Source organism: Sphaerodactylus townsendi, linkage group LG05, assembly GCF_021028975.2.
Source record: "Sphaerodactylus townsendi isolate TG3544 linkage group LG05, MPM_Stown_v2.3, whole genome shotgun sequence".
NCBI lineage: Eukaryota > Metazoa > Chordata > Lepidosauria > Squamata > Sphaerodactylidae > Sphaerodactylus > Sphaerodactylus townsendi.
In genome coordinates this window covers 19554925-19569613 of record NC_059429.1, presented here as the reverse complement: position 1 = coordinate 19569613, position 14689 = coordinate 19554925, and the positions used below count along the sequence as shown (strand labels likewise).

General features: G+C 40.6%; 1 protein-coding gene across 3 annotated transcripts in view; it reads right to left on the bottom strand.

The window, feature by feature from the left end:
- Nucleotides 1–14689, bottom strand: part of SUCO (SUN domain containing ossification factor) — a 46384-nt gene that overhangs the window by 30157 nt on the left and 1538 nt on the right. For 2 of the 3 annotated variants that reach the window (XM_048496800.1, XM_048496802.1), the window contains exon 2: nt 6117–6234. In XM_048496800.1, the coding sequence (XP_048352757.1) occupies nt 6117–6234 (118 nt within the window). The remainder of the gene's footprint in view (nt 1–6116; nt 6235–14689) is intronic. The other variant, XM_048496801.1, reaches the window with a different exon arrangement.

Sequence of the window (14689 nt, the reverse complement as noted above, 5' to 3'; positions counted from 1 at the left end):
TAGTCTCATGGCTCTAGGAGATGAAAAGCCTGCCACAAATAAACCAGGCCACTTTAAAGTGCTTGCAAATCTCGTTATCAACATGGAAATCCTCAGATTGACAGAGTATGCTCCAAAAGCAGAATTAGTCAAAACAGAATTAAGCCTGATGAAATAACAACAGGAAGAAACTCTTCTACCTTCCTGCTTAAGATCACTGTAGAAGGAACGTCCCCGCCACCTTTAAATGAGTGTGAAATAGGAATGTTTGGTAGTTACTTGCTGATAGTGCTCATACAATATAAGTATATTTCTTTGCTTTTATACCCTGCCTTTCAATGAAGTGGGGACCCTAGTCAGTTTACATGCCTCCCCCTCCAGTTGGGGACAAATCTGCACTGACTTCCCCTGGATCACCAAGTTGTCCTTCAGATGCTCACAGAATTGTTCCTTTAAAATCTGCTCTACTATCTTTCCTGGGACAGAGGTCAGACTGACTGTCCTATAGTGTCCTGGGTCATCTCCCTCCCTTTTTGGAAAACTGGGATACTGTTTGTCCTCTTCAGTCTTGTGGCATGCTTCTTGTCCTCCTCTGGACCAGGGGATGTGTACTCTTCCAAAGCAGCCAAGTGTTTCTCATGGTTCTCCTCTGTCCATATCAACCAGCAGCCTGGAAGCTGTCTCACCCATTATTATCTCTAAATGAGCCTGTCCTCTTCTTCAGGGAAAACACAGAAGCACAACAGGCACATAGAGCCTTTCTGCCTTCTATCAGTTTCTCCATTTTCACACAGCAGTGGACCTATCACCTTTTAAACTTTGTGTTCGCTCCTCGCATATCATGTTGTAGTGAGCCTCCCTGGCCAGCATCAACTCACTGCAAGGTTTGGCCTCTTGGATAATTGATCGATAGTGCCTAAAAACCCACAGATACTCTTCTATAAATGTACATCCTTGTTTCCATTTCTTTAACATTTTCTTTTCCTCCCTCAGCTGATCATGAAATTCTCTTGTTAATCCACACTGGCTTCTTGGATCCGCTATTATGTTCCTTTGTTGTTCGACTAACTATGGCTTGGGCTTGCAAGAACTCTTGTTTTAGGAGAGCCGACGCTTCACTTGCTCCTTTCCCTTTCAGCCATCTTGCCTGTGGAATGACTCTCATCATGCCTCTGAGTTCATTAAAATCTAAAGACACATGTGGCTACAAACTTCCTTGGTCCCTACAGCAAGAGGAATCTTAGGAAGAGATGGTCACTTCTGCCTAAGGTCCCACCACCTTCACCCCATCTACCATCCCTCGCCTGTTGGTCAATATTGAGCCCCTTGTAGCTTCCCCCACCATTTGATGGAAGGAAGTTGTCCGCCAGGCAGGTCAGGCACTTGCATAACTGTGGACGCTTGGTGGAGTTTGTCTCGCAGCACATATCAGGGAGGTTGAAGTTATCTATAATTACTAAGTCATGTTGTCTGGATACCCTGTCACGCTGTTCAAAGAGGGCAGCATCCACCTCCTCACCAGGGTCAGGCAGTCTCCTTTCCTTTCCTTATCCTCACACAGAAACTTTCCACTGGGCTGTCACCCTTCTCCTCAAGTAAATCCTAGTGAGTTAACCTTCTCCTCACATACAGCAGTAATTTGATAATGGAAAGAATTCAGCTACACTTTTTGCAATTGTTTCCCTGAAGAAACAAATCCAATCAAACACTTCTTCATGCTTCAAAGTACAGGAGCAAAAATTAGATGCAGTGGAAGCTAGCGTTCTGTGGATGTCATTATTAACATAACATCTGTAGGAACTGCAGAAAAAAGTATTCTGGCAAGTGACTTGGAGCTAACGAAGTGTGAACACTAACATATCCAATCCATCCAGCTTTTTCAATCAATCTCATCCATACCCTGTCCTTATTACAGCCCACAATCCACATGGCTTTTGTATGGGCAAGTTTCAGGGTCCCCATCATATCCTCGTTGCTGATTGATGGGGACAACCCACACCCCCAACACCTTCTCATCAGTAGAAAAGCTGGCTGGATCCAGACAAGCATGTGTGTCATTCACTATCAAGCTCTCATGGCTGACTGTAACTTTCACAGGAAACCGTTCATGGCTCTGTCAAAGCCTACTGAATTGTTTCTTTCCAACCCAAGATTTGTCATAATGGGCAGGGAAGACAAGTAACTGGGTAGTTCCCTAGATTTCACAGGGATGAGTATCATATTGCATCACCTTACCTGCCTAAGCATTCTTTCCATATCCTTGTTTCAACCTGAATATCGTTCAAAGTATGGCTCTTCGATCTCCTTCATCCCACTGCTCACTCTCCCTGCAGTTCTCCTACCCATTACAGAAAACCCACTACTTTTTTAATGCAAGGAAAAATGCATTTGCATTTTGGGTTCAATTTTTTTGGGGGGGGCACTGGAAATTGTTTCTTGAGGCTGGGGAAAGGATTGTGGTACAGAGAGCACTCACTATCTCCAACTAAGCTTTGAAACTCTGAATGAGTCTGCCTCCTCAGCCTAGCTAGGGAGAACCAGGAATGTACAGAAGCTTTAGGAAGGGACTGAGTTTTCTATTTTGTATAAGGTTTTCTCTAGACTGCACACACTAACTGCTTCCCAACAGAGCTATTTGGTTATTTTTTGTTATGTTCGTGTTTTGTTAAAAAAAAAACCTTGACATTTGCCATTTCTATTTCAGAATTTCCTTAAAAGTAGGTTCTCCCCCTCTCTTCTATTTCCATTTGGCCTTTTTAGCTTGTTTTCTAAAGAGGAATGGTTTTCAATAGGAACTGTGCTCAAACCATTTGGACAGTTAACATTTGCTCCTGTTTTATAGATTACACAGGCTGTTTTTCAAGCAGTATGAAAAATTTATGTAAGAATCTAATGATCTAAATAATATAAACTGTATTGCAGACATATATCATGTCTTCAATGATTTTTTTTGCCTAAATATGAATATTTTTGGCAAAAATATATCACATGTTTGATATTATGAAAGAGTTCAGTGTTTTTTCAATGTTATATAGTTTAACTCGATATCCAAACATCCTAGAAGTCCTATCTCAAGACTGTTTCTAAACAATATGCCCTTGTTTATTTGTAAATTTTCTAATTTAAGCTCTTATTTTTTCTGTTCACCAGCTGGCAAAAGCTAAAATCTGTAAGCAAAGGTTGCACATAGCTCTCTCTAGTATAGGGTATGTGTGCTATTTTGCTTGTAGAAAACTAATTTATGCTTTTAAATTCCATAAGCGTGCCAAATAATAACAGATATTTTATTATAGATAATACCTTTTACGTTGTTCAAAGTACAGCAAATCTGCTTAAAGTATGTACTGAAAGTATTCCAAATTTTCACACAGACTGCTTTCCTGAAGGACCCAGCAAGAATACTTTTCATGGTTTCTAAGTTTCCAGAATTTTAACCTGTGCAGGATTGTACTGCCAGTTCTCAAAATTAGAGTTTTGATAGATGTGTCAATCTCCCATCAATATCTCTTGATCAGCGGCTCAAAAATTGTATATTTAAATTTTAAAGCCAATTTAAGCCCTTCCATTACCACTATGCCATTAGTGTGGGTGTGGGTGTATGTATTGATACTCCTAAAATTCTTAATGGTGGAATAATCTTATGAAGTAGTTAAGAAATCAGCCTGGCATTTACTAATACGATAAGTGTGAACCAGTTTTTTTTCCTTGTTAGCAGCTTCCAGTTTTTAGGAACCAATAGAACAAGGCCACTGAATCTAATTTTTGCTCTACAGATTAGTTTTCAAGATAGGGTCTATATCAATTTGCAAAATATCACTGATACTTTATTGCAGCCAACTTAATAGCTAGCAATCTATTAGTTCTGGCCATACAGCTGTAGCTTTGAACAGAAAATAAAGCAATAAAATAATGCCTTATTTAGTATTATTCTTCTGGTATTAATTATTGCCCCTATAAATTTTGCCACCAACATAATAATTTATATCCAATAATAGCCACATCACCTGGCTCTACTACCACCAGATGCCTCAATGGACATTTCCATATTTTTGAATAAAAAAGTAATTAAGCTGGCCCTCGTCTCATTAAATATAGGATACTCCCTGATCTTAAGTTCACTAGTTTCAACTTTGTCATGTGAGGCTCAAGAACAGCTAGTAGTCAACACAAGTTTGTTAATAGTAAAGCACTCTTACAATATGGGACAGCCACCTCACAACTAAGAAAAAAAGGAAAGAAAACCCACAGGAATCCCAGAGGAGAAGCTACGTTACCTTGGTGTAACCAAAGTGACAATTTACTGTAGCACAAGTTTATGTGAGCTACTTGAATATGTGTGCTGTGTTATATGTAATCAGAAAAGCAGAAAACTGACCAGTAGAAGAAGGGGGTTGTGGCAACTAGGTCAAAGGGCCCAGAGTTTAGCAAGACACAAGGCAGTTACTTTACAATGTAGATCACAGATAAAGACAGGAATCTGTCAAAACAGTAAACAATCTACTCAGCACTGCGTGTGAAGTACTTTGAACTACTGACGAACTGGCAAAATAGAGGCTCAATCTGAATAGTGCCCACAAAAAGGAAAACAGAGTTGCACTCTTGCTGGAATCTCCCTTTGAAACTTTCCTGCTGAAGTACTACAGCTATTAAGCCAGTTCCTGAAAAACTGAAACACTGCAACTGTTAAACAGGCAAGGGAACTATGCTCCCCTTCCCGTTTCTAAAGGCTTCTGCTTCTAACGCCTGATTCATATTCTTTCATTCCCCTGTGCAAATGCTGCCTAGGTTGGCTAACATACATGGCAGAAGAGATACCGGTAGCACATATGCTGGAAGTACAAATGAATGAACTTTTGATGTCACTGTATATGTGTTTCAAGAGTTTCAAGACAACCTTTAATGGCATAATTAAAATAAATACATTAAATATAATGTTTAGCCCATCGAAGGCTCTGCTCGACAATTACCATAGTCTTTACTTAGAACTATTAACAAGACTAAATAACCATGATCAGAGACCGCTAATGAAAATTTTGCCACTTCAAAAGTAACACTTGAATTGTGGTCCATTAATAAGAATCTAAAAAGCTCACATTTGTTCAATTGTTGGTAAAAGGGTGCTACAGTCCTATCATAATTACTTTCTCCCTTAAGTCTTTATGCAGTTGACAGTCCAACAGGATATGAGACAGGGAATCAGGGGTCCCGCATCCACTGATGCAGAGTCTCTCTGAATATGGAATTCTCTGGTATCTGCCAGCTTAGACTGCTGAGGGTAGAGTGTGTGTTCTGACTTGCATGAATGCTCTTCTGAGTCTAGGAGTGTCTAGCATTGTTGGGTAGTTTGAACAGAAGTTTGTATATGTATTTTGTAATTTGTATATGGTTTTAACTGGGATTGGGGTGAAATTGATTTTAACTGTTATCTGAATGATGGACACCGCCCTGAGCCCTTCGGAGAAGGGCGGTATAGAAATTTAATAAAATAAATAAATAATAAATAAGTTGTGCACTATATATTGTAATGGTACTTACTGAGCTTATATTCTGTGCATATATTAAAGTGAGCTCCGGCTCACAAAAAACTTAAGCCATGATAAATTCATTGTTTTAAGAGTTGCAACAAGATATTTCAATCTTTGCAGAGATGCAAAAACCTCACTCTCTCATTTAGCAGATCGCATAAAAAGAAAAAACCAAAAACCATTCAAACCCGCTACAAGAAGTGCAGCTCAAAGCAAGCAAGAGAGGAAAACAAGCCTTGTATAGCTTCCAAAAGAGATCCTAAAATAATCCTCACTTGGTGGCCACACACAGGGTTATCTTAATGGTACAACCAGAATTAAAGGGAGAGGGAAGCAGAGGTTGCCAGTCACAATTAAGCCTACCTCACACCCTTGAGAACTGTTTTAGAAAATGACTGTTACCCATTTTCATGACTTTTTCTTCCATGACTAACAAAGAATAGAGCCACTGGTAAAGGACACTTCTGTTTAAATTCTGATGTTATCCAGCTTTTCTATAGAATTTTACAGAACAGACTACATAAATTAACATGCGACGCAGATGGTATTACAGCTGCCTGAAGTTCTCCAAAGAAGTCAACCGATTTACTCTAAGTGCAATGAGGCACGTACATTCATTACCTTTTCCTGGATGTTTTCTTCCATGCTTGCCAAGGGATAGTTCTCATCTGACGAATACATAGGTGCAGATGAAGGGCTCTCTTTACAAAATACATGCCAGCAGGGAAGCCTATTAAAAGAGAATCCAAAAGCCACAATGAAACATTGCTAAAGGAGATATACATTCCCATATAATGCTGTAGGGGCAAGAGGCAGACGTTTAGGAGGATAAAGATGGCCCTTTCCAACTGCCCCTGCTGCTCTCTGGAATGAACACAAATTAATCATTCTCAAATAGAAGAACAGTGATAGACCACCAATGAGAGGCAGAAAGGAATGGAACTGCACCAGCTGAATACACACAAATGAACTCTTTGCACCATTTCTCTAATATGTGCAATGCTGCCTCACCTTAAAGCCACTGTTGTCCATTTGCACACAGAAGCCCACCTATTTCGTATACTTGCTCTGCATTACACATCTATAAACTTTGCTCCTTCATTAACCTATTATAGAATAATTCCAGGATAGGGTACAAACAATTGGCATAAGACTCTTAACTCTGACATAGTTTTATTGGAATACAGTAGGACAACAATGCATGTACATTTTGACTTCCAACTGCCTTAGGCATTCTGTCACTGACAACAGGAAGTTATCTGAACATGACACAAATTGGCCAGCGTTAAACTATACAGGAAGGTAGGAAGTTCGGAGAGTAGAAAAATCAGAAGTGATACACAGACTGAGGAAACCTCAAACACAGATTTTGGAAACGGTGCTGGTCAATTGCCACTAAAAAACAGGTTAAGTAACGATTACAAGTTGTAACCCTTTTTAAATCCTTGTGTGTTCTACATGATATATCAGCAGATTTATAGCCAAACCAATGTGGTCAGACAGCCTTTTCAATCAATCTGGCCCAACTTTGTACAGCACCCATTCCATTTGGCTTTTGTCCATGGAGGTTCTATCCAGCACAGGGGTTTTTGTTCATTTTTTAATTTAATACTTCATACAAATACAGACACAAACATCATAACCATCAAGTGGAAATACAAACACAACATACCATAAAATATATGATTATAAATCACCCACCAAAGAGCCCCAGCTAAGAGAAACACAACTTGAAATTACTAAACAACCTTTTCCATTCTCTGCATGGTATTTGAGCATAAACTGTCTACTTTGTAAGTATCATTTTTTGCGTGTGGTTAAAGGCACACAGCAAAGCCTGCTGGAGTCAATCCATTGCATCTACAATCACAGCAGTATTCTTTGGATGAAACCAACCCTGTCCTTAAAGTCTGCCACACCAGCAAGGGACAAAAGTAGGCTGCAATGTTATGTTACAAAATTCTAAATAAAGTTTTGGGTGGTAGGAAAGGGGTGGTAGCTAAGAACTTAAATCTCTGAAAAACATGACATGCATAAGAGTTTTCCACCCACCATTAAATAAGATGCCTGCTCAAATATGGTTAGAATTTTATTTATTTATTTTATTATTCGGTTTTATATACCGCCCTACCCCCGAAGGGCTCTGGGCAGTGAACAACATAAGATTACAGGTATACAATAAACTCTTAAATAAATTAAATTAAAATGCAGCAATCAACATATTAAACAATGTCCGCAATACTGTATATACTGGCGTATAAGACTACTTTTGAACCCTGAGAAATCATCTGTAAAGTGTGGGGTCGTCTTATACGCCGGGTACTCTTATATGGCGAATATATCCCAAACTCTATATTTTAACTGGAAAAGTGGGGGGGGTCGTCTTATATGCCCAGTCGTCTTATACGCCGGTATATACGGTAATCCTCATTAAACCCTCCCAAGAGGGGAGAAAGAAAGATGGGTCCCATAGATGATAAGGGACCCTAAACACAGGAGAGTAAAGGGGGTAGAAATGTACTTACATCTTGCCTTTTGTATCCCCTAGTTAGTATGTATACTATTCATCTTAATGAGTTTCAGGACCAAGTGTTCTATCATTTGTTAGAGTATAATGTTTCTCCTTCTGATTTTATCTGCTATACACATATCTTAAAGCATTAATACACGAAGAAAGCAAAGATTAATTCAACTTCTGTTTAAAGAATGTGAAGTTCCACTTGAAAAGAACTGTACTAGATTTTTATATCAATCAACAGATCAAAGTGACCCAAAAGGTCAGCACACCCACTTGGACAATTTACTGCAGTACAGAAAGTACTCAAAACCCTTTGAGAAGACACTGAAATAATGAACCAAACTCCGAAGTAGCACCATAGTCGAGGTCTCTAAGCATCTTAAGATTTTACCTTCAAGAACTTGAAAGAATAAAAAACAGTTTTCAACTGCCACCTAAATGACGCAAATGAATTCAACAGACCTCTAGGGAGGCAATTTCACAGCAACACAGCGGTAATACAGAAAATACCGACCCTGCTGGACACCAATCTTACAAGAACCTATCACAGTATTTTGAGGAGAGCCTCGCTGGCAAATTGTGAGACATTACATTTTATAAGTTAGTCAATGCCCGCACCATCAAAATTGTTAAATAAAACTGGTGACATGAATTTATACGAGAAATATACTAGTAAGCACTTAAGTTATGGGAGTGTAGGTGCTATGTGTTTTCTTCTGTGTAACAAAAACAGGGTAGAGGACTTTTGAAACAACTGACTTTTTGGACCCCCATCAAAGATACTCTGATGTACAGCACACTGAAATGAACAAGTTTGTTAATCTGGAAAATCAACAAGTAAATTCTGGAAATCAACATCTGGAAATCAACAAGTAAATTCCAGCAGTCTGTTCCTGAACCAAACAGAATTAGTAAATCAACACAGCTAATAAAAGGCTCCTCAGGTCAGAAAAGCAATCAGAGATTCCAGACGGATTGACAAATCCAGGCACACCCAATGATGAACCTGAACAGGGTGAATGCAATCCCAGCCCAGTCAATTGTTTCACCAAGTCAACATCAGGACCGCCACTACTTGAGTGAAAACTAAGAAGAGGATAGAGTCGGATGTTTCATGTAGATACTGAATATCGAGTAACACACACTCCGGACCAAACACAGTACACTGGCTGCATGGCTGCAACAGCCCCACAGGAACTATTCAGAAGTGCCGCAGGGAACTGATTCTAGCTGGGACTGCCACGCAGAAGGAGGAAGGGGCTCCTATCCCCCCATGTTGTCCCACCCCCTCTCAAAAGGATTCTGTTCTGGGTCAGGAAAACAGTATGGGGAAGACAGATTCCCTCCTCCTCTAAACATAATCAGGCTCCTGCAACAATTCTATACCCTTTTCAACAGAAAGCCAAGTAGAATTGTAATTTCATCTGCCACGTGCGGGACCGTTTTGTTTCAGAACACTTTGCTTTGGTCCTAGTGCCTACCTAGGTCTGTTAGGTAGGTACTAGGACCCAAGCAGAGCATTCTAAAACAGTCCAGCATGTTGTGGATGAAGTTACAGTTCTGCTTAGCTCTTTTTGTTGAAAAGGGTATAAATAGTATTCCTATGAAGAACTGGCAGCTTGCATTCTGCTGCAAGTCCCTGTGGTGACCATGCAACATCTCTCAATGTTTGTCACATGGTGTCAAATTATGGATTTCACTAACTGAATCACCTTCTGTTAGGAGGGATGATCTCTCAATTGCCATTTGTTTAAACTGAGCCATCTTAGGTATGAATGGTAAAAGAAACCCTTCTTCAGCAAACCTAAAGTCACATAAATAAATCCTGCAGGAAGAATTCCATTGGTTTAGAGAATTAGTGGATCTCTTTAGCCATGTGAGTTGTCTCACACTTTCAATCAACCTCTTTCGATCTTAACTTTGCCATTAACTCCAGCCGACTTATACAGTGTTTGTTCTCCTAGCTATAGATACGCTGGATTTGGAAATCCTGGCCATAAGCACCCAAGCTCCAGAGACTGGCTTTTGTCATGATTTGCAGTGATTTCTCTTTGGACAGAAGGCTATTCAAGATCCATGCTTTGGCACAAAACAGCTGAGATAGTTATCCACAGATGTAGGATAGCCCAAGATTGTGTTTAGAAGTCTTGTTTCTCTTGGCTAATAGGCCCAGTCTAAGCAAGGGATTGGTGTTCACATCAGCTAACGTAGAATCATCAGGTCTATTTTACCACTCATTTTGTTGTTGCTCTCCTTCTAATTCCACAGTAGGGGGAAAAATTTGCACAGATCAGACAGGTTGTAACTCCAAGGTGATGAATGCATCAGGTTGGAATCAGCAGACCCTCGTCCAGAACAGGGATCGTAGCTACCAAGTGTCACACTGTTGTTGGTCTTGATTGCCTAATCTCTGGATGATGACCACAGGCAAAATTAGCGTAATGAGAGTACAAATGCATGCCTTGAATCCTCTTATCCTTGCACAGAAGCCAGGGCAAATGATACAACCATAAACAGGAAATGACATTCCCTGGTACGAAAATCTGCACAAACGTCTGGTAATGCTCTAGAGCCTATTTTATATGCCTAATAAAAGTGGTGGTGGTTGTACGAAAATGAGAAATCTGTTGCAGTGGGACAATCAGAACATGCAGGCAGGCATCAAATCTTCCAACAACAAGAAGTCTCTGGAATGCAGGGCATCCACCACAGCTCTGAAGACTTCTACCCTTGCTTTCCGGTATCTCGTACATGTTGATAGATCTGAGGTTTAATATTGTTTCCTATCACATGTTTTGTGAGACTGTAAATAAAAAAACCCTCATCAGAGATCCTTTCCTGCAATGGGTTTATTTGATGGGAGAAGACGATGAATGGCCTCTGCTATGTATAATCTTTCATCTGGAAGAGCTGTGAAAAATCTGTTGAAAGGGAAAAAAAATGTAATGAGTAATTTCTGGTCACCACTTTGCATGCTCAACAGTCTGAGCATGTGGGTAAGACAGTTTTGGTAAAACCTTTCCAACTTGCCCCCATAGAACCCTGGTGACAGAATTACATTAATTTTATACAAACACCGCCCACAGGGCTCCTACCAGAAAATTATCACTGGATCTGGGACTGGATACTCATTTCAAAGCAGGTTTAGGTCTGGGTCATGCCATGTCTCTATTATAATGTTAAAAGACCAATTTACTCTTGGGGTCTTAACAGGCAGACCTCATTTTCTCAAATAAAAAAATGGGCCTCTTTTTGGTTTTAGTTTCTATGTCACCTAAGACATCTACAGAACAGTTTTCCTCCAGAAAGAGGGATGCAGCCAGACTTTCAGTCTCCAGTGAAATTCAAACTTTTGAACTGCAAGCCTCACAGCTAACCTTCCCCATCCTCCAGAACCGCTGGCCTGGACATTAGATTGGCAACTGCTACAACAACTGAATCAGATCACTGCTGCAACAACTGGATGAGGTCACAAGAGAGAGGAATCTTTTCTACTGTAGGAAGTGTTTAATTTGTGAGTTAGCAGGCAGCTTCACCTCTAAATTCTTCCACCTCAAAAAAAAGTTCTGGGAAGGATTAATTCCCACTTGAGAAAAGGCTCTTGTGGTCACAGTGCTCCTACTCAGGAACCTTCGTCTAAGAATTTCAGAAGATTCAAAAGTAGATCTTTTTGAAGGAAAGCACATCTAGGTCAGAATGTCATCACCAGACAGTCCTCCCCTATCTTTATAGATTAAGCCTTTTGATTTGACAACCAGGTCTTCATCCAGGGGTATGATCCTCAACCAGAGGTAGTCCTAGACCTAGACAGATGACTCTCTGGTTACTTTAGTGGAACAGACCATCTAGAACAGGAGTCTCCAACCTACGACCCTCCAGATATTCATGGACTACGATTCCCATCAGTTCTGCCAATTGGTTATGCTGGGATGGGCTGATGGGAATCATAGTCCTTGAACATCTGGAGGGCCATAGGTTGGAGACCCCTGGTCTAGACTAAATTCCGGCTACCTTTGTATTCATTCAGGGGCTCAAACATTATTACTGAGGTTTAGAGGGGAAATGGAGCTTAAAAATATTTTGTGGCCCTTAGATGAATTCTTGGAATGAGGGGGAGAGAGGAACTTAAGTCTGTAGCCCTTTAGTCCTCTTCCTTGCTTTGGAGGAATGCAACTGCCAAGCGCAAACTACTGCACCCACTCTCTTGAAGAATGACAAGAGATTCTTCACTTTCTTGAATAGAAGGGAAGGGAGGTTATGGGTGCAAAGGGACTTACCCAGCTGTTGTTAAGTACTGTCTGTTGTTGTCTGCTGCTGATTTGGGTTTACTGGCCCTCCGGAGCTGTTCAGATGCATCATCATTCCGGCATCATAACTTCCACTTGACAGGTCTCTCTTCTGTCTCAGAATCATGTCTGCAGTTCCCTTCTAGAACATTGCTGCTCTTTGTCAATTGAATGTTTGGTAAGTAGGGTATCACCCAGGGGAAGATGTGGTAGAGGTGCTCTCCAGAACAAATGCCAGCCACAAAGGACTCTTCAGAAGAATAGTGCTCTGAAATCACTTTGGCTAAGGCAACAAGCTTAAGGATCAGTCAAGAAACTTTTAAAATGCAATGCACAGGGTGAAAAAGAATGACCATGGGAAAGGAGTGAGGCAGGGATAAGAAAATGGGAAAGGAAGCCAGAGATCATAGCTTAAGAACACTGAAGAAACACCCCAATGCAATCCTCTCTTGCCAAACGCCAGTGGTTGCATCTATGTCTGCACTCAGCTACTCTCTAAATACAACCTCTCTTCCACAAGCTGAGAACATGACAGACGCAAAAGCAAATGTGGGTAGGCTAGTGGCAAAACGTTAAGAACACTGTTTTTAAATTATCTGGAAGACTATCCCATCTGCATAAATATACAAAACACAGAATTAGATGTGTAAAATTTTGGGCAGGCTATCACTTTCACAAGAAGAGCACAGGAAACTTTTCTGGCAGTTTGTTCTGCCGCTTTGAAACTCTTTGACACGTATCACTTGCACACACAAAGGTTCTTCAGCATGTATTTTTCACTACAGATGGACCATATGAAGTGTTCTAGCAGAGACATTTCCCCAAAGCTGTTTATTAACTGGGATTGTTTCTTAACTGTAATGGAGGTGCATTTAAAAGCAATTTCAGTACAATATAATAATATTAGATAACTCTACGGTGTACATCTATGCAGAAACAGTTCCTCTATCTATAAAGACATAAGGACACCAGACTTAAAAAAGCACTGTACCACAAAGCAGATATTAATTGTTTAAGAAAGATGTAACCATTTACACCTCCCCCAAAGCTTCCTGGAATCAAAAGTGAGAATTTTACTTCACCGTAACCCCTACATCACCATAAGAGACTATTAAGAATGTCATCACCTCTCTTATAAAGCATATACAGGACTAATCCCTGAGGAATAGGACTTTGTTCCCTGCCTCCCCCTCCCCCCCGCAAATTTAATTCCTGTCTAATTTGAATCTGTTTTTTTAAAAAACAAAACAAAGGAGTGGAGTAGAACAGAACTACAACAGTGCAAACAAGTAAATGCTATAAGAAAAAACAAGTAAATATGAAGAGTAACAAGACCAAGAATATGTTTCACACACATTGAGAAGGCTGAACAGGAAATTTCCCCTTCTTTACCTGCACGGCTGTTGTTGGGAGGAAAGAAGGGTGTACTGCATAGCCAACCAAAGTGCATACATAAGTTGGTATTTAAAACTACACCAGGGCACATGACACACAGAAAAAAAATACTTCAGTCCACATCTAAGGTAGTGATGAACTATAACGTCCATTCATGTTCTGAAATCAGAAGCCCCTTGGAGTTCGAGTCTGTCCCAAGAGTACCTTTTGTCAAATAGCAGGAAGTGCTTCTTCCATAACTTAGAGAGCACTGAAGTTGCTGATAGGGAAGGCAAGCTTATTCCACAGAGTATTACCAGCTCCCCTTTCTAACCCTGGCTAGGTGCAGACAGCACACTGAAAAGGGCACTGGGGCTGAAATGAAAGCCTTTAAGCCACATGATGACAGATACATCGCATGGCTTATGTGAAGATGGATAATCCCTTGCATTCATCATCACTCTAATTGACTGTATTACTTCTCATATTGCAAGCAAGCTTGAGCAGGCCTCTGGACAGCTGTAAGCCTGGAAAGGGCACCACAAGCACCATGGGTGGCCAGATGCATGACTTCTTCTGCCAGGGAACAGTGGCCAGAGAGCCAGCATGGTGCAGTGGCTAGGAGAGGTGGACTCTAATCCAGAGAACTGAGTCTGAGAATGGCAGACTTTTATCTGTTAACTGGATTTGTTTCCCTGCTCCTATAAATGAAGACTGCTGGGTGACCTTGGGCTAGCCAAGTTCTCGACTTCTCTGTTGTGCGGAGAGGTGGGAAAGGGATTGTGAACCACATTGAGGCTCCTTGCTGTTGAGAAAGTGGGATATAAATCCAAAATTCTTCTCCCTCTCTCTTTGGAAGGTCTGCCTTTCAAAACATTCAGGTTCACCTGTCCACTGAAAGCAACTGACAAAACCAGTCCCTGAGCAGCCACGGAGATCCAGAGCTCCCTATCTTTGGAAGGAGGCCGGCAAACTGAATTCAAGAGGCTAAGCAAGTGGGGTTTTGA